The 21,493-nt window shown below is 43.6% G+C and overlaps 1 protein-coding gene across 3 annotated transcripts in view; it reads right to left on the bottom strand.

Annotated features, from left to right (window-relative positions):
• Window positions 1-410: 410 nt before the first annotated feature.
• Window positions 411-21,493, bottom strand: part of PCDH1 (protocadherin 1) — a 285,738-nt gene continuing 264,655 nt past the window's right edge. For all 3 annotated transcript variants that reach the window (XM_078653523.1, XM_078653522.1, XM_078653524.1), the window contains one exon: window positions 411-11,335. In XM_078653523.1, the coding sequence (XP_078509649.1) occupies window positions 10,908-11,335 (428 nt within the window). In that variant the 3' untranslated portion in view covers window positions 411-10,907. The remainder of the gene's footprint in view (window positions 11,336-21,493) is intronic.

Below are 21,493 nucleotides of genomic sequence, written 5' to 3'. Positions count from 1 at the left end.
GGGCCCGTGAGGTGAGAGTTCAGTTTTTCTTCTTTGAAGCGTTGGCAAAATGTGAACCATTGAGTTGTACAAAACGAATAACAATATACAATGCATAAATACCAGAGACTGGATTTTAAAGGCTTCATCACAAAACTAGTTATTTTCTTGTCATTCCTCCAAATACCTACCTGAACTACAAGAATGCCACAAAATCAATTGGAGCTTCAAGTATAATTGGAAAAACGTACAGGGATAAAAAAGAAAAACCAATGAAACTTCAATTTATCCTGAAGTTAAAATATACTTTACATACACAATATCTCCACTGTTTGGGATGATTTTTTCTTCCTAATAATGTTTGCTGACAGTTTAGACAATAAAACGCTCACAGGGCTTGACAAGAAAAGTAAGGCAGAGAGCAGAGAATATAGGTTTTGACACTTTTATTGTAAAGCTTTTCAGAAGGAATAATTACAATGGAACTTCTTCATTTGACAGCTCAGCAAACAAAAAAACAATATATTGAAAAAAATAAACGGAATTAAAATAAAATATAAAAACTGTTTATCTGGTTTACCCCGTCATGCTTACTGATTGAAACAAAAATAATTACATATGAACAGATTGCGATCACAGCCATGAAGGAATGAAAAGAACATAGGACTGAGTGAACAAAAGAGGAAAGGGGATGAACGGGACATTTGAAAGTGGAAATAGCACCCCCTTCCTCCATCCCATCAAAAAAAATATATAATTAAAAAATAAACCCGCTTGTGGGGTCACTAGGAAATGCATCACATATTTATATCAATACAACGTTAGCAATAGTTTCTTCTGATTATACATATTTCACCCATCTTAAAAATAGTTTACATACTCTGCCATAGTATTTCTTCCATTTTATCTTTTAAAAAAGCTACACTTGCATGTACATAGAACTGTACAGGAAACAAGGCATTATCACAAGCAATTAAATTAACATTGTCTGTATAAATAGAAACAACACTGAAGCTCGGACACAGTTTGATTTTTTTAAAATATTTTTCTATTTTCTTTTTCGAACTCATCCTCTTACTCTTCTTCCAATTTTCCCGGAAGCTGTGGTGTGCTGCCGCGTGGAGCGGTCGCCTCCCATTCCTTTGGTATTTCCCTCCCCATTCCCAGCATCATCCCTTTTTGCCCTAGTGCATTGCTAAACAGTGAATAAAATAACCCTCTGCACTCCTCTACAGCTGCCTTTCCCCAAAAAGTTTTGGATCACTGTTTTAAATCCCCCATCTTGCTACTCAGTGGTAAAAAAATGTACCTCTTTAAAATGGTAAAACCTTGTGTTGGATCCATGCTACTAATGCCAATTTCAGAATCAAGTCAGAAACTTTATATAGATTGAGGCTAGATTGGTGAAATCCCTTTGTGGCCCACATAACAAATTTGAGCATAAGTTATCAATTCAAATACCACTTAATTTAAGTTCACTTTTCTATTTGTAGTAAAAGGTGCCTAGAACTCGTTGCACGTTGTATTAAAAAGGACTACATTGCCTGTCCCATAACACTAGCACTTGATATTTTTATTACCGAATCAATGCTAACAAAACCATGTCTTATTCATGAAGTCTGCTATGAAATTGAGTCGCTGAAGTATTTTAACAAGTATTCCAATAATACATACAAACACTTGTTAAACATTGCAGAATAACTCAATTTCCATGTATTTTACATGGAAAACCTGAATATCATGTTGTTTTGGTGCTAGTTTACTTTCACAGAGCTAAAAATGTTTTGTTCCTAAAATGGCCTCCAGTCTCCTCATCAACCATAGGAAAAACTCTGGCTTGTGCCGGAATTTCTATTAATATAACCCATGTCACAGAACCAACAGTATGTCATCACTTTGTGATAGGCGTTTCAAATTTATAAGGAATCTCGGTGGTTCAGTGTGGCCATTTGTAAAATTTAAGGCTAAGAACAACCCTGCAAAATAGAACAGGTGAAGCTTTATTTAATTAAAATACCTGCAGATTGCCCTCTCTCAAGGATTAAGGCTGTACATAGTAGAGTAACTAGGTAGTTCTCTAGTTTGGACTTTGATAGTTAGCTAGTTGTTCTATGAATTGGAGTATTATTATTTGTGCAGAAGATGTAGTTTTTGTTAAACAAAGAGTCGAAACAGTGTGTATTTCTTCTATGTTGACAGCACAGTAGGACTATAAATGGACATGCGTGAATCAAAGCCAGGATCTGGCTATGGCTATTTTTCCGCAAGCAAAATAATTGGCTTTACTTGTAGTTGGTTCCATATGTTCCGCCTTTACCTCTTTATTGAGTCATACACATTTTTCCTAACCTCTTGCAACCAATGGATATCAAAATCAGCAAACTTCTGAAAATGTATATTTGCTGTAATTTCTTATTGAAAGTGCTTTGGAGAGCTCTTGCAAGACTTCAAGCACCGTAGCCTGCATGGGGTTCACTGTTTCCTTAGAAATGAAATGCCAAGTCTGCAATCTCAGTCATGGACCTTTATATTCAATGTGATTGGCAAAATTAAAATAACTGTTCGAGTGCGCCCATTAGAAGATCCCTCACGAACCCATACTCTAACCATCATATATAACCCCTCCACAAGTGACAATGCGGTAGCTCACCAGTCAAGTGAGTATAGTCTATCGTGAGACACGAAACTGCAGATTTAGATCCTAGTAATATTTATGGTCAGAGTTGGAGCAGCACTTTTTTTTATTTTTATCATTTATTAGATTAACACTTTTTTTTAAAGTATATACGGAATTCCCGCTTGGCCATCAAATAGTTCAATTAACGGAATTCCCGCTTGGCCATCAAATAGTTCAAAAGTGTATACTGTGATACTAATGCCACACACATTTCTCAATTTAGTTTGCAACTCTCCCCACCTCTCAGTTGGAGAAAGAGCTCCACTAGTATAAGGTGCAAAATTGGTTACCCCCTGTGTACATCAATAACCCCCCCCCCCAATCCTGATTCACAAGGCCAGATGTGTAAATCCCCCTGGCAAAGCCTACAATCTCTAATGCCACCAACACCAAAAGATGGGAGAGGAGAAGCCAATCTGATGGAAACTGTCCTCTCCGGACACAAGAATTCAAGACATCACAGCAGTAAATACAGTCAGATTAAGACTGCTGTATGACGGGATTAGGGATAAAGAGATATAAACCTGCCCAGATGGGCTGACGTCTTCCCCTCTGCCTACTCACAGACTACATCCTATTGGCTAAATCTTCTACAGTAGATCAGCAGGTGGTTGGGTCAAGTGAAGTTTGTTGCTCTGAAGAGGAGAGGAGAGGAAACCTAGCTTCATGGAGTTCTTTCAATTAATGGCTTCTGCCTCCTGTTAAATAGTTTCCCCACCAAGATGGCCTTCATCTGAATATATGCCTGTGCAAAATGAACTGTAACATCACCTGCATGCAACTCGTGCTTACAACAAGCCATGCAGTGCTTTTATTGTGACTTCACACCTTTCAATATGTGCTTGGAGACGGTCATGGACATATGTCACCCATGAACAACCATTGATTTAGGAAGCAGCCTGCACATACGCAGAAGCGGACTGAACCACTGTGGTGGTCTTTGCATTGTGAATGTTGCGCTGTCACCCTGCTGACAAACACTCTTCTACTCCACGTCTTTTACACATGCTATGACTAAGTACAAATGTTCATAGAAAACACAAAATGAGCAGCCCCAGCCTTATGAAGCAGGAAGAATTGTGTGGTACTTAAGGAATGAATTAATCAAACTTCTAGGACAGGAACAGCCCAGCTATCCATCCGTCTGTAGCCGCGTCAACTCCTCCCATTGAGAATGTTCCGTCGTGAATGACTGCCTTCTTTAGAAGTCTGCAGTAATGTTCCCATCACCAAGTGTGAAGGACGAAAATGGAAGACTGCCTTCCTCATTGGATGTGCCATTGCTTCCAAAGTAAATATGATTTGCCATTAAATGAGTGTCAAGGTCACTGTGTAACGGTGTATTGTTAGAGTCCTCCCACTCAAGCAAAAATAAAAAGATTGAGCAGATTTATGCAGAACAGCAATATTCTTCGTCATTAAATGGTGAAGACTGTGCAATGTAACTTGAAAGGCCCTCATCAGTGAAGCTCCGAGCGGGTCATTCAAGCCACCACGAAGCCAATGGAATAGAGGCTAATTCGTCAAAACTGTTCGAGTTGGAAAAAGATTATTAAAACTGATACGATAGGACTAATCATCCCTACGTCACGGACAACAGACTGGATATACAGAATAACATGACGTAGTGTGGCATCTTCTAACCTCAGTACTGATATTTGCCATATTGTCAGCACCACATTCTTGTGTTTAGGAACGCACAAGAATGCATCATGACCACTGTGGAGCCCTCAAATTAAAAAAGAAAAGTTACACAAATGTAGGTGTGTATATATATATATATATATATATATATATATATATATATATATATGTATATGTATATATGTGTATGTGTATGTATATATATGTTTGTGTGTTTTAAGAACAGATTAAGAGCCTCCTCCCACCCGCTCCTTGGGGTCCCAGTATGCCCTTTTCACCCCCAACAGTCAGGCGCGGTAGAGAGGTCCCTAGAGTTCTATCTGTCAGCACAGTATGGTGTGCATGCCCTGCCTTTTTCATCTTTCCCTGTTCTCTGGTCTCTGGCCCAAAGAGCAGTTGAAAGTTCTGCAGAGTTCGCATGGTTCTGGGACAGGTCAGTTCTAAAAAATAAAAAAAAAAAAATACAAGAGAAGGGTCTATAGCAGCACAAGTCATTTGGGGCCCCTGTATTGCATGAGTTATTTTTTTTATCCCAGTATGAGGCAGAGTCTACTATACCAGGCAACAATGTGTGGTATAAGAGGAGCCCCTCACATTGCCACAGGTGCCCATTTGGCTACCAAGAGAAGCACATTTGTCCTGGTTTTAGCCCTTAACCAGTTTCCCATCATATCAGGGCCTTCGGGTTTCACGTCAATTTGACTACCACTAGAACTGCACCCCAGTGGCACTGAATATGTGCACATGCTCCACAGGATAGGATTTGTCATTCGTGGAGTTGGTCATTCGCCCAGCACTTATCAATCTTGTATTACTACACACTTCAAACTGATAACCTGCCAACAAACCGCACACAACCACCAGCCTAATGATAGTTCAGCAACCATTAAAAGCAGGACAGCTTGATGAGGGGGCAAGGATGCATTACATGGCTAAGATCACAATAGTCTCCAAACATGCATTTTCAATTGGACTAACTCTACCATGAAATTAAGACACTAAGTTCGCAAGGCATCACTCTCCAGTAAGTGGGTAATACTGGGCATGTGTTTTTATTTCAATGGAAGCTGATATACAACAGTCAACCACAAACAACAAGGTCATGAAGCAACAAGAGCATTACTTCCATTTCCTATATAGACGCATGCAAGGGTGAAATAATGAAATTCAACCGACGTCTAGCAACAGCCTCTTCAGAAATAGGCCCAACATGTTTGTCCTCTTCTGTTTAAAGGAAGGTTCACGTGGGTCTGCAATTTCTAAATGGTGAAGCAGTGTGGATGATAAATACACCACTGCAAAGGAAAGAAGATATGGGTTTCTGGATACATTGACAGTATAGGGGATTTCAAAGCAGATCATCCAAGCTCTCCTCCTCTTACCCCAGACGTACCAACACACGAAACCTGATTGGGTTTACGCTAAGCAGCATCGCAATTAATAGTATTTGAAACCATGGATGAGTTATTTTTCTAATTATGGTGCATTACACCCCGTAATGAAAGCCTATTACACAAACTTGAGTTCGCTACAAACAGGGTCCATCTAGCACTTGTGTCAAAGAGACTTTGCCAGGTTGGACCCGAGATGTATCCATTGAAGAGCAGAGAGCTTTATGGAAGCAGAGATAAGTACAATTATCTGCATGGCACGGTTTCCTGCATACTGAACAAATTAAAATTGTCTAAGAAATATGAATGGAATCATAGAAGAATAAAACACAACTGGATCATGTGTGGAGAACTCGTGGGAAACTTAAAACCAAGGTCCAGAAAAGTCATGGAAGATCTTGAGAACATTATACCTTGGCCATTGCAGACAAAACTTAACAACCTATTGAAATCGGGGTATCACTTCTCTGTGCCTTATCTCGCCAGTTTTCTCCTGTGGAAGTTTCTTTGGCACCAGTCTGTGCACTCAGCTCAGACAGCCCTAGCTACTAAAGACTCATTGAACTCTTATTGGCATTGACAAATCCTGCACATATTTGGCTGGCAATATGCTGCGTATGTCTTTATAATTACAAAATAGACATTTCGAAGAAAACTCTCAAACAGATTGTAATGACAGCTGAAACCTAAACACCTAGTAGCTTTGTGATAACTACAGAAAGAAAAATAGTGTTAGCCTTAAGTAGTAGTATGGAAGAGCACATAGTAAATCAAGTCACTTTGCTTGCATTAACCAAGAGCAGTATGTAGGGCTGCATTTACACAAAGTGCTATACACACCAAATAATTTGCAGCTCTGAATGTCACCTATTTTTTGCTCTTATAATGGTAAGATATTAAGGCTTGATTGCTTGTAGAAAGTTAGATATTCATGAGTTGACCTTTAAGAACTATTCCTCCAACAAGAAAAACAAAATCTGGCCACAACACGTAAATAGTGTCACTTGTAGGCCACACTCCTATAACATTGGTGGGTGTTTATGAGAATCCTGTGACAGTTCAGCTAAAGGTCTACGGGACAAAGTACAGCATTGTTGACTAGGCTGACTAGCTGCATATTCAAACCGGCCACTGAATATGGACAATCTAAAAGCAATATGTTCTTCACAAGTTTAAAATTTGCAACATAGCAGTTGCTCTTTAAGGCATGGTGTATGCTTGCAAATAAATCAGGTCACAACTTGGCAGCTTGGGCATTAGAGTTCATGCTTGTTCAGACTACCTAGGAGCTTTTCTGATAGAAGCGGTTAACAATGTTAAGAGAGCGAGGACTTCAAAGACCATGATTTCCAGTAAAAATTGAAGACCCAAGAGGAGGAAGACACTCCAAAAATCACTAAGGTTGTCAGCTCGTCCCCTGCGCAATGCAACCATCAGCAGAGCATGATGCCAGAGGCAAAACTATAAAGAAAGCAGGGTAAAATTGGGAAAATATGTGCCAACACCAGAGGATGCGAAGGAAATCCTCTTTTGTTGAAAAGAGACAAAGAAAAGAATGTAGGAGAAAATGTAACTAATTTGTACTTCGGATGGAAAGCAAAGACGACAAGAAAACATACAGAATACAAATCGCCAAAACTTCAAATTGATTAAATTAATTGGGATGAGAGAAAGACAAAAGACACGACTGGTCCGAAACTTACAAGATGGTGTTTCCAATGCACCGCACACTATGCTAAACACATATCATGCAGATATTCTCCTCATACCTAGAAGGAGACACACAAACCTCACATTCATCCTTAAACATCTTCATTGTGAAAAGTGCAAAAACGCTTGAGTTAATGCCAAAAAGCTGATACACAAGAGCTAAGTTTTGGCCAGATCCACACATCATTGCTCACACACATACAATAAAAACTACCGACAACTCTAACAGCTCAAAGAGACCGTCCTGAGTTGAGGTCAATCAAAAGCAGGTTTGGGGCTGATGGAGAATGCAATGACACCAATCATTCTCTTATTTTGGGATTCTTAACACCAAGTTAAAAACAGAACATAGTTTCAAAAAATGAAATACTATGACTTACATGGTACTTTAATTCACACAGTCCAGGAACAGTGGGATACGACATGCAATCGGTATGGTTGAAATGCAAATACACCTTTCTAGCAACACCAATTTAGCAGCACCTCAGATATTGGTGAAAAAAGAATTCTTGGAAGGTGACTGTTGATCACCCAAGAATGCTTGCAATAGTTAAACAAATACAGACGACAACAACAGTAGGCACATTCACACAGCCATCCCAAGGCCCCTTTTAACTCCCACCAACAACTCACTCTTTCAGGGAAGGCTACATCATAAACAGTGCAGGACATTTGTTGACCAAAAAATAGTCATACGATGCTAAACCATACTGGTCAGAAGCATAACACGATTTCACATACAACACCTCATCCAGTATTAACCCCCTTTTCACCCATTAACGCACCAACAATGTGCCTAACTCGCAACCAACTACGTGCCTGTCAATGTCTAGAGTCTCCTCCTAGACATCACACGGAAGATTCACTGTATGTGGTAGCGTGAGAGAGACAGAAGATTTCTGATCAGCCTAGCCCCTACATCAGCTGCAGCGTAAACTAAAAACAATGGAAGATCAATAAATGGGCCATGATTGCGAATTTAACAAGTCTCTCCTTTTTGCATGCAGTGAAGTGTGTGTCACTGTTCCATGAGTGGGAAAAAAAGTAATAATCATATTATGTGCCACATAGCACTTGAGAAGACTAGGTCTCCTTAATAAAATGCCCAGTGGAAGAGGTGCAATGTGAGAGAGGCTCATGGACAAGTGTCCCGTAGCTAATCCCGTTGCACAACAGATACCTAGAGTCTGAAAAAATAAAAAGGTGTGTAAAGCAGCACGACACGGAATGGGCTACATGTGCTAGTACGGAACACTGCTGGTGGAGTGGTCAAGTGCCACTAAAATTCAAATCTTAAATGGCCTCAAACTCTCCCAAATGTTCCATTTTCGTGGTGAGGGGATGTTCATTGTCTGTCATTTGTGGTTCTGCAATATTATCACTGAAAGGTATGCCTCAAAGTAGGTAGAGAGAAATGTCCCGTTTACAGAATTTTTATTTCATAGAGTTGATCATCTTTTTTAATTAAAAAAAAATATTGAAATAAAATACGTGCACTTCCAATTCCAGACACCATCACAGTATTTAAAGCTCTCACTACTCTAGATTGTTGAGTCTGGTGTCTCTGTGATGGCAGAATCCCACAAGCACAAAGATTACCTACTCGTGAGAAACAATAATGCATCACCATAAAGCTTCTAGCTCTTTTATGGTGGACTGGCTTCTTCTCCTCATTGAAGCAGTTAACCCCTTCCACGCTGATGACGAGCTGGGCTCGTCATGAGGTAGCCTCCTCGCACGCTGATGACGAGCCCAGCTCGTCACGTAAAGTGCGCTTTTAAAAATCTCAGCGTACGAGCGGAACTCCGCCCGCACGCATGCGGTTAAAATCAATCATAAAAATTAGAAGACCTAATGTTTTGGTTGGCTCCGTTTCCTTAAGAGTTTGGACAGCGATCCAGTGTTACTAGCACGGTTTCTTTAAAGGAAAGTAGAGTCCTTAAAAACAACGCTTGTAAATTCAGGACCATGGTTGACCTTTTGCCCGTGATTCTACTTATCACAAACCATACCTCTCTAAACTGTTTAAAAATGTATCAATTCCAAGAGCAAATTTTCGGACTGGCCAAGAGCTAGGGTGGATGTTTAATGGTGGACTTGTTTCCTACCACGTTTAGATCATCGCCTATCCTCATTTCGCCTGGTACGGATCATGAATTTAAAGTTAGCCGTATTCCAGAATAATGCTGCATTTGCATTTCCACATCATGCTTAGCTGCAGCTTTCTCTGCATTCTGAGAAATTCCTCCTACTATAGATTCTGAAAAAGTTCGCAGATGCACTTTCTCAAGGTGACTAGTCAGGGGAGAGAGGACAAGCACAGCAAGCTCTTTGAAGATTCTCTGTATGACTTAATCAATGTGATCCTAAAAAACATGAGGATGGATGACTTGGCACCTCCCTCTCACTCCTCTTTGCTATGGGCTTTGTTCCTTATATACAACATAGAACAAAAAGGCAGCAGTATAGAATTCTCTCCCCTGTGCACTTCACCGTTGCCCCAGACACGAACATTCCTCGCTCCCTGTCGGATGCGTCCACACGAATAAACATGGACATCTTCCCTGTGTGGGGGTCATTGTCAAATCATAATTAATAGTTCTACAGTGATAGAAGTGTAAAATCAGGCAGAAGACATTTTCATCATTCAAAAGGATAGTATTTACAGAACTCTACAGTAAAAGCTGAGACCGGTGTCAGATCCTTCCCTGCTGTGTGGATGTGACTGAGGATCTCAAACAGAAAGTGGCTCACTAAAGCTCTGTCTACCTCTCTCATCATCCTTTCCTCCCCACTCCCTGTAGAAGCTGGCAGCAATGGCTTCCTCACTATCCCTTCTACTGGGCCAGTTGGATCTAAGTGCGCGTGTGCATTTGCACCTGCATGTGCACGCATGCATGCCTTTCTCCCACATTGTTGTGCCGAAGTGCATTGCGATCAAGCCACTCCCTTGTTCTGTACATACAACACACTTCAAAAACACTGGGGTGTATAAGGCTGAGCTAGTGAACATCAGCTTGGTGCCCTTAGATCTCTCCCTTTAAGATAGTCTTTGGCAGAGTCCTAGGCACGTGAGACAACTGCAGGCGCGGGTCGCAATACCCGCTTCAAGATCCTCTTTGCAGTTCTGCAAACCCCTGGAAAACAGTTCATCTAAATACATGCTGCTCCATTCCTCACCACCAAAGAGCTCTCCTTCATGAAGATGTCACAACAGACATTCTCTGCTCGCCATGGGCGCTGCTCTTGGAAAGTAAAAAGTGGAATAAACCATTGTATGGACCAATAAAACCTCAGACATGTCTGTCGTTTGTTGCTCTTTTTTTTGGAAGTGTTTTTTTTCTTCTTTTTTTTCCAAAGACTCTTTGTTAAAACTTTGCCTGAAAAGGTTCGCTTAGATTCACAGCACTTTGTCCTTCAATAGCACCCCCACACCCTCCACCCTCAAAGCTTATGGTCCGCTTTCCTGCTTTCTTCTCAAATGCAGGGTGGCTGCAAAATAAAGCTCATAAGTATATCTCCCTCTTGGTGTTCTGGGATGGTGGAGCCGTTGTGGTTTGCTGGAAGTCAGATGTCTGGGTGAGTGGGATGTCTTCCATTGGGGAGACCTTGCAGGGCTCATGGCTGCTATTCGTGAAGGCACTGTATGTGGGCAGCACACGGATGTTGGCCATTTTGGTGGCGGTGCCATTACCACTGCTGTGGTGGTTGCTGCCGCCGCCACGTTCATCAGAGTTCCGGGGGCTTCCGTTGCCAATCTGTTCCTGATTCCCCCGTTCTTGGTAAGGCACAAAAGTGGAGAGTTTGAGGGCGTTCTTGGGCCTCCGGCTGGGGGAGGACTGGCCGGGCATCCAGCAGGTGTCCGAGTGACCATACTCTGTGCATTCCTGGGTGCAGTTCCCTGTCATGGCGACGTCGGGCAATGGTCTGAGATCTGAGAGGGAAAAAAACACAAAATGATCAAGTTATGTTCTAAAGATAGAACCTTGCGATTTCAATAAAGTGACCATTATCTAGGTTTTCCCAGTTCATGCCTTTTCAGCCTCCAACAACATACCTCAGACTCTACTTCTCGGTCTCATATTCTAGCATGTACAATAGGAGAGTCTTTTCAAGCTAGCAGTGTTTGTATATTACCTTTGGTATTACCTGCTCTCCTCTAGCCCTCACATTTCACCTTAGTCTTTCTTAACACCTCCTCAGGCCTATGGTCATCAGAAAGAGTAACAGGTGAGCTGCTCCATCTGAAATGTATTTTATGAAATTAGCCTGAGCTACCTTTTTTAAAATAGTGCTTTGGCACATTCAAACTCTCCACTGAATGTGAGTGGAGAGACAAACCTACTAAAGCTCCCACTTGAAATGCATTGATGGCAGCCATCATACTTGAACCCTGAATTTAAGTTATAGTTTTAGAACACATGCGCTTGAACCATGTTGTCTTAAAGTGCTTTTAAGCATGGTTGTTACTAACCAAAATAAAATCCTTCATTCATACTTGAACCCTGCTTCAACAGAAATAGGTTGCTCCCATTGGAGCTGGGACCACTTCCCAATGCAAGGCTTCAGGCTTCTTTGAATGTATTGGGTGGACACAGGACGTCTCCAGCTCCAGCAGGCATCGACTCTCAACTAAACTGCATGTTCTGCTATTAGAGGTTGGCAAGTCACCGAAAGCTCGATTCACTCGAGCCAGATTCCTGGCTCTGGCTCAGCTCGAGTTCCCCTTGGAACATCGAGCTCAAAGCAAGGCAAGCCTTCATTTGTCTTCTGCCGGTTTTCCACATTGTAACCTGAGGCACCAATAGACAAAGTAGTGACCCTTGAGAAAGAGATGCCAATCTAGTAGACAGCTGTGGCTCGTGCAGGTAAGAGAGGTAGGGCCGGGTGGAGGGGGTGGGATGTTGACAGACTAAGGCGAGGGAAAATTCATTTTTTATTTAATTTTTCCTCGTCGTCGTCTGTTGACCCCCCTTCCCCCCGCACCTGGACCCACCGCCACACTACTCTTACCTGCAAGGGCCACGGCTACTAGTGACTGAACAGCATAATCTGTTACCAGGTCACCTGGGATCAAGACTGCTTCCTCCCATGTCCAAATTGTGTGATTCCTAAATAAATATTGTATTTCCTGGAGCCTTCTTTTTCTTCATTACTTATGAGAGCATCATCAAAAACAGGAATTATACACGAAAGCTGTACAAAAACCACTTGTGTTTGACTTAATAGATTGTAATGTTGCTCAATGTATTATAGGACTCTAGGCCACCTATAGGAGCACATGACAACTGACTTGCTTCTTAATCCGCAATGACAACCTCGCGCCTGTATCTCTGTCCATCCAGACTCCTGACACTCCCCCAGACCCCCACCTAGCTGGTCTTTGGATCAACTGCCGTTCAGCAGTCAAGCAAGCAACGGATATCACTGACCTCATCCTGAACAAAAACCTAGACCTAGCTATACTAACTAAATCCTGGCTCAATGAATACTCTTCTCCCTGCCTGGACTTAGTAGTCCCTCCCAACTACAACATCACCTGGCTGGACAGACATTCCAACAAGAAAGGAGGAGGCATTGCCTGCATTTACCGATCCTCCCTGCTTGTCACAGAACTCTTGGTGAACTTCACTGACTCCTGTGAATACCTCGCACTCTCCATTTGCAGCAACTCATTACACCTTTGTAACTTTCATATTTTTTACCACCCTCCAGGTTCTAACGACTCTTTCACTGATCACCTCTTGGAAATCGTCACAACTATGATTTCCTCCAATGCCACAGAGATTTTCCTGGGTGATTTTAACCTGCGCTGGAATGCCACAAAAAGATCCCCATGTCAATGCCAAAGTATTGGAGAAGTGTGTACAACAGCAACTAAGTCAGCACATCAACAACTCCCAACTACTTGACTACTTCCAATCAGGATTCAGACCAGGGCACAGCACTGAAACTACTATGCTGCACATCGTGGATGATGCCCTTCAAGCCCTAGACCAAGGCAAAACCTGCCTAGAATCCTCCTTGATATATCCTTCACCTTCGACACGGTCAACCATGAAAAACTACTTGAACGTCTCAAACTCAGGATGGGTCTGGATGGCGTGGTCCTAGAATCGTTCAGGTCCTTCCTCCACAACCGCTCCCAGAGATTCCTGATCAATGGCAATCTATCTGCACCCTCCCCGGTCATGGTTGGAGTCCCTCAAGGGTCAACCCTGTCCCCCACCCTCTTTAATCTTTACTTAGAGCCACTCACTGACGTTTTTCATACCGCCAACATCTCCTACCATATGTATGCGGATGATACCCAAATTTACATCAATATCTCTTTGCTCGAGAAGATACTCTCCCTGAATGAGACCCTGAAACTGACTGTCCAGTGGCTTGCCCATAACCAACTCAAACTTAACGCAAAGAAAACTGAATTTCTCCTAATCTCCCCTTCAAAAGCCAATCCGGAGATTCAGATGTGGATCAAGCCATCACAGCCCTGAACTGCCCGCCGAATGTTGTGGACTCTGCCAAATCCCTGGGCATAATCCTCGACTGTAACCTTAACATGCGAGATCACATTAACTCGATGTCTAAAGCTGCCAGATTCCACCTGAGCTACCTTTGGAAACTGAAACCTTTCACAGATGCTCCAGACTTAAAAATGGCAGTACAAGCACTAGTCATTTCTAGACTGGAATATGGTTGTTCCACCCTTACAGGTTTACCCATGATCTCCTTAGCACCCCTAAAAACCTGTCCCAACGCGGCTGCAAGACTACTCACAGGTACCAGGAAATTTGACCACATCTCCCCGCACATGAAAGCGCTGATCTGGCTCCCTTTAGAGGCAAGAATCCAGCTGAAATTGGCATGCATTACACATAAAGCTCTTTACACAAACTCCCCTGCTTATCTATCACAGAAACTAGTGGCATCTGGAGGAAGCAGGAACTCCTGATCCGCTAGCAACTTCTTACTCCAACCTGCCTTCTTTCAGAAAAAAAGAACCTACAATAGGGCCTTCACAGGAGCAGCACCAAGAATATGGAACTCTTTCCCACCCGCCATCAGAAGAATCCCTTCTTCAGCACGCTTCAAAAAAGAGGCCAAAACCTCTTTAATGGGTAAATTCCTCATCTATGGCCTGCCCTCACCCACCACTTTGGGACAGATGAATCTAAGTCTATTGCCTCTCACCAAGATCCCCATTCTCTCCACCGAGAATACGTGGGACCTTTGTTATTACTGTCACTAACGGTGAATTGAACCTTCTCCTGTATCCCCCTCTCTCCCTTTGTTCTTAGCACCTCACCCCTGGCCATCCTAGCTGTTGATTATGTATTTCTCTGCACTTTAAACTTTGTTTTTGTTCACCACTGTACCTCGTAAAGCGCTCTGATACCCTCACGGGTCAAGTTTGTGCTCTATAAAACACAAAAATAAATAAATAAATAAATAAACAAACAGTGGTCAGGGTGGTGGGGGGGACAAAAATATTTCTAAACGATTTACGAAATGTTTTAAAACTTTTCAATGAAGTGATATAATCTGATGTAGTAAGGATTAATTGGTAAGGTGAAACCCTTCAGCATGTCAAAGAAATACGTTTTTGAAATCATAAGTGACTGTTATATTTACATAGCATTCTAATGGCTCTACTCGTGAGCGGGGGCCTTACATCCAAGCTAGATGCTTAGCTTGGCTCTGCTCTCTCGGTTTATTTAATAGCCCGCCCACCTCTGACTGCTTTAACCCTCCATCAACTCCTGCCTGAACTGCATGATCTGCTACAGCAGTGCACCAGCTCCCGCCTGAACAGCATGCTCTGCTAAAGCCCTGCACCAACTCCTGTCTGAACTGCATGCTCTGCTAAAGCCCTGCACCAACTCCTGTCTGAACTGCATGCTCTGCTAAAGCCCTGCACCAACTCCTGTCTGAAATGCATTCTCTGCTGTAGCCCTGCACCAAATCCTGTCTGAAATGCATTCTCTGCTGTAGCCCTGCACCAAATCCTGTCTGAAATGCATTCTCTGCTGTAGCCTTGTAGCAACTCATACCGGAACTGAATGCTCTGCTATAGCCTTGCCCCCATGCTTTACTGTTGCCCTGCACAAGTTCCCGCCTTGACTGCATGCTCTGCTATAGCGCTGCATCAACTCCTGTCTGAACTGCATGCTCTCCTGTGGCCCTCTCTCTCTTTCTGACACATATTGGGCAAATTGGACTTACTCCATATTCCCATTCAACACAATAGATGTACTCCACCTTCCTTCTGAAATGCAGAGGTTGCATTGAACCATTTTCACCTCCCTCTTATCAGGCACAATGGACCTACGATAAGTTCCTACTGGAATCTATCGGGCATCAAGGACCTTCTTAACTACCTAGAAGAGCTTGACACACAAGGCCTGCTTCAGAAAACTCCACTCCAGAGCCAAATCAAAAGCATTTGGTAGTCAATGATGGATTATGCTACCCTTTATGGTTGGCATCTCCTTTTATACCATCAACATAACCACACTGGACCGAGGCATGCACCGGGGTCGGCCCAATGCTGCCCAACTGTAGGCCATAATGCTGTTAGCCAGGGAGCACCAGATTGGGCATGTGAATAGTGCACCCTAGCATACAAGCAGGTTCTGTTTGACTCTTTGGTTAGTCAGGGAAGACCACAAACAGGGAAGCAAAAAAACCATCATTGATGACTCCACATAGGCCAGAAGTCGAGGTCTGGAGATTATACTCCACAACGGCTGGGCCCTCACTGGTGCCTGGCAACTGCAGGTCACTGGCATCCGAAGGCGTGTTTCTTTAGTGCCCTATAGGTGATAGGCATACGACTGCCAAATCTCATTTTCACTTGAAAGGATGCACCAGACGACCACTATTTACATCTGTATGGAAAAGCTTACTGTGAGTATGACGAACTGTGAGGGTGTCATCTCTCGGACCATGGTCGGTGGGCAGTGAAGCAGGCGCCCTATCCAAGAGCGCGGACCAACGCACTGACCAGCCCATCGAATGGAAAACAGCTTTGTGATGTAATCCTACGGAAGTGGAGGTTTGATGTAATTTTGTGAAAGGAATTACCAATGCTACATCCTTCATTCGAGCCACCTCAGTGCAGCACTAAACGCGTGAAAACACCAATGTCTAATTGCTACCCTCTTGTAACGACAACCCCCTGACGCTCAGACTTTCAGCATCACCGCCCCATCAATGGCCCACGGCTGCTCAGCAGCTGCTGCCTTCCCTCCCAGGGGCTGTTTGTGCTCCGCCCCCTCGCCTTGATACCCGCCCACTGAGATGAGCACCAATCATGCTTGGTCCCCTGAGGGGTCAACACGTGCAGGTGGTTAATGTTCATTTGGGTCTTGGGTTCTCTGCAGCGCGGGTAAGGAGGGCTGCCCTGTCCGCTAGTCCCGTACAGAGCATGCGCAGAGACCCCGACACACATTTTTACAATTAGGCCCAGAGGCTTGGGAAGGACGGCCCAAGTCTGACAGGTGAATTCTAACAAGAACATGTGTGTGCAAGGGGAAGCGCCACAAGGAAGCGTTCGCGGTAGAGCGTAGTATGTATTGTACACACTCTTCAGAGCCGTTGTGATGTGGTCCCAGGAGGGTTGCACGGATCCACTGGGTCCCCAGCTGTAATTAAGGGCTGGCTAATTTTGTGTGCGGTAAAGAGTTAAGGGAACTTCGGGCCAGGCCGCAGGCAGTCAATCAGCTGGGATTAGTGCAATCAGGACAACTCCACCAGGTCGTAAAACTGGGCCCCTGGGTCCACCCAGCACAACCACAGGGCACCCTGGGGAAAGAGCAAAAGGCAACAGAAGACGTCAGAGATGCAGCGGGGGAGGGTGGGGAGTTAGTGTGCACAGATCACGTTGGATAGTGCAGTTCCTAGTCAACAAGAACAGTGGCTAATCAGCACGGGTATACTTTAAATGGGCAGCCTTTCTTATTTTGCTTGATACTGCAGGCTACCCGCGGCGCGCGCTTCTCAGTTTCAGCTATGACAGGACAAAGGCACAGAGGGTTAAGTAAATGTGTCCATGATCACACGGTTTACTCCAGTTTAGTAGCCAGGATTCGAGTGAGGCTTTCCTGGTTTCGCCACCGAGAATGTATACAATATTGGCTCCATCTTCGCCCCCTTCAGTGCTCCCTGATTCAACAAAGTCCTTACAGCGACATCCCAGAACTCCATTCATTTTAGTTGAGCAAATCTCCGGAGTCTGAAATGAGAACTTCAAAGGGGTCCGATTACATGTACAGAGTACTCAAGTTCTCCACGTTGGGTAAAATGAAAAATATGCAACTTCTATATTGATTAGAGGACTGAGCGGTCCTCGACCCAAAATAAATCACAAAAAAGTTACATTTATTAATAATAAGTCCTTCCCGGATTTTGTGACCTCGTGCAAACCTGTCAAACTGACACTGAGAACTGATGCTCTCAACGATAGGCCTGATCCCGTCTGTAGTGTGCATGCCTGTGTTCAATATTAAATCCATTCATGCCTCCTATACCCTCTATAGGGCTTGCAACCACCCCATGCATCCTTCTCTGCATCAAACTGGCTTCTGTCGTTCACTCAGTGGCATAGCCAGGTCAGGTGGTACCCGGGGCGGAAAATTTCTGGTCATCTCCGGCTTGAGAAAATGGCACAAAAATGTGTTTAAAACACATATTTTTGTCATTTGGTCACCCCCTTCAGTGATGAGACCCGGGGTGGCCGGCACCCACCCCACCGCTGCGTTCACTCGCCATTGTAGAGAATGCTGATGGTAAGAACTGGTACAACATTCACATTTTCCACACTTATATCCCGTTTTGTGTGAATGTGTGATGTTACGTATGCATGTAGCCAATTTGTGTGCAACATTATTTCTTGTTATGCCTTCTTGAGAAGCATGTTTGAATCTCATGACATGTTGCAATATTAAAAAACCAACCTATAGGAAGGCACTAGACAGTGCTTTCCCTACACATCGGTGTTAGTGGACAAATTATATATGATCAAGTAATGAGCAGGAGCGATGCTCTGCAAGGATACCCAGTGCCTTTGAGTGAAAATATGGAATGCCACGTGCTACCTTGTGTCTTCATTCACTAGAGGATAGTACTGGAATAGGCAGGATGTATGGAAAGAACTCAGTCCATCACTCGTCATGCTTTACAATTAGTGACACGTTTAAGGTCTACCTGCAACCAAGCAAGAGCAATCTCCCTGCACACGTCTGATGTTCCTCCCACTTTACACATCTTTTAAGCCCCACTGCTACTCTGGCTATAATGTGCTCCCACAATGGCCTTGTTTCATTTTCTGATAGGGTACGATAGTTCAACTGTTCAGGGACAGTCACCATGTAAATCACATCGTCAAAAAGGCTCAAGATGTGATCCACTGGACAACAATAGGTTTTCACAAAAGTACAGTTTGAAAACATGAGATTGGCTAGATCACTGAAGAAGGGTGTTTCACAAATGGACAATGTGAACTGTGAACTCAACTTGAAGAAAGTTAATAAGGTTTACCAAAATTATTAAATCAATTAGCGTGGATACAAGGAACACCGACTGGCCTTCTATGGTGGTCATGCTTATTGGCTGGATCTGGCACAACCGCTCACAATGGGCAACAGCAGATGGAATTCCTCAGGAAGTGGTGACATGCAGAGTGTCACAAGTATTAGTGCCCACAAATGGGTATGGAAGGGAATGTACTTTTTTTTGCAAAGGTACCAAAATCCCCAACAGGAATCTTTCAATGAGGCAGCGTAACAAATAAACAGGAATTAAGGAAGACACTCAAAGCAGTTACGAATGGGAAAAATACTGTCTCTGTCTATCATTCCAATTTTATTGGCTAAAAGCAATAGAGAATCTCGAAGGTCCTAAAGTATCCAATTGAATTTAGCCCTAATATAGACCTTCTTGTGATCACAATGGATTGGCTGCTGTAGGGGATGAATACTGGTGGGTCTGGGATTTATTCTGTCCAAATAAAAAAAATTGTGAATAACAGCTGCTCTGACAGGGCATCACCCTTCACAGATTGGCTAAAGGGAATGACTAACTGCACCCGCATTGAAAAGGCAACCTACCAGCAAGGGGATGCCTAGGCAAACATCTAAACATACGAGGTCCATAGTGGGATGTCTCCTTCAGTGCTCATGACGAGCCCAGCTCATCATGTGTCACAATGGAGCTGTAACGGCTGCGCGCTGCCCCCGCGCGATTGATTCCCCGCCTGTGCGGGCGAATTAATAAGTGGGCGGGGGAGCATAGCTCCACTGTGACAAATGACGAGCTGGGCTCGTCACGAGCACCGCGGTGCCGCGCTCAGTCCCCCCGCACCATGGGGGTATTACCCCAGTAGCGAAGGGTTAAATAGTTCTAAGGCAAAAGCCACACAGATTTGGTTTTCTTAGTGCATTCTGTGTCCTTTTGATTTTTCTGCCTGTATTAGGTCTCTCTGATGACTTGCTTGCGCATCACTCCCTTTTACACTATATTTGTTTAAAAATCAACGCATTTGAGTATTAAAAAACGGTGAAAATTAAAACAATTTACAATGGTGGAAAGGACAACCATGTTTATGATAGGCAGTGCCAACTACTGGAAGAGCAGGGGAGATTGGAGGCAAACATTCCTGACATGCTTAGAGCGGGGGAATCTAAAGGTTGGCAGGAAACCACTAAGCCGTTCAAACCTGAAGGAATAGCCAAAGCCCGAGTTCACATGAATTATCTCACCCTATAAGGTGGGACGGAACTCAGTGAAAGTCATATCTAATGGTTCATAACATAAGTATGTTACCTCGTAAGCAAACCATCAGTTTAAAAAAAATGTTGGCACCCCTGGAGTTACTCATGTCTGTTGACCCTGAGATGTGCCTAACTTTACCTTGGATCTTGCTAGGTTTTCAAAGATCATGCCCCGTTGTAAAATTTCTTCTGACTTCTTAAAAAATGAACACCAACTCTACTAGCCTTTCATGGACACCTGCATATTGGGACAGAGTTGAATGTTGAAAGAAAATATTTGGGGCACCCCTGGAACATTTCTTGTTTCATTAATAAAGTCCATATTTCAGGTGCTTCCTTTATTAATGCCATCCGCGATGAAGAATTAGGATACCACCCCTTATACATTTTAGGGATGGACAGAAAGCTTTTCTACAATACTTCGCTGCTGCTAGAATTAGTGAAGCGAAGGTTTCATGTCTCAGATAGATTGTATGCATCTTCCAGTGTAACAAGAAGAGGAAACACAGACAGGGAGGACCGGACACCACATATGCATTATACAAAGGTAGGGAGTGCCAGTAAAAACGGGAGTATAAATGGTATTTGTTAGAACCGGGGGTCTCTAGTTGGCAGAGGTAAGCACCTTAGACCAAGTAGGGACCCTTGCTTCTAGTCAGGGTGAAGGAATGACCCTCTGAGATAACCCCTGCTCACCCTCTAGGTAGCATGGCGCGAGCAGTCTAGGCTAAACAGAGGCAATGTGGATAACATTTGCACTTAACACAACAATAATCCCCAATCCACCACAAACTGAGACCACACAGGTAAGTATATTTTATAAAAATATATAACTTTATCTAGTTTCAGCAAGGTAAATAGAGCATTAGCACGATAATCACTTTTTCAAGACTAGGTTGCGCTTAATCTTAGTGGTTGCAGTTAATCTTTAAGGTGGTACTTAATTTCAGGAAGTTCGTATATCACACAGTGTCTCAAGTCGCTTAAATCAGCCTTCAAAAATAGGGTTGCTGATTTGTGTTTAGGGGGCTCGCAACACGAGCACACTCCGCTATGCAAGTAGGTAAATAATGTCCCAAAACAGCCCTAGGAGCAACTGTACCCCCAGCGCTGCAAGCGCGCCTCACCGCGTGCTCCTCGGACTCTTTTGTCCTCCGCCGGCACAGCTTCCTGCGCCCGCTAGCTTCAGGCGCCCCGCGCCTGCAGAGCACACTCGCTCCTTGCCCCGGCCGGTCCTGGTTGCTCTCCCGCCCGCTCTCTGCACTCCTACGAGCGGCAGGGGAGGTAGGCAGGCGTCAGCTGCTGGGACGGCAGGCCAG

Source organism: Lissotriton helveticus, chromosome 7, assembly GCF_964261635.1.
Source record: "Lissotriton helveticus chromosome 7, aLisHel1.1, whole genome shotgun sequence".
NCBI lineage: Eukaryota > Metazoa > Chordata > Amphibia > Caudata > Salamandridae > Lissotriton > Lissotriton helveticus.
This window is presented reverse-complemented; position numbering and strand designations above follow the sequence as displayed.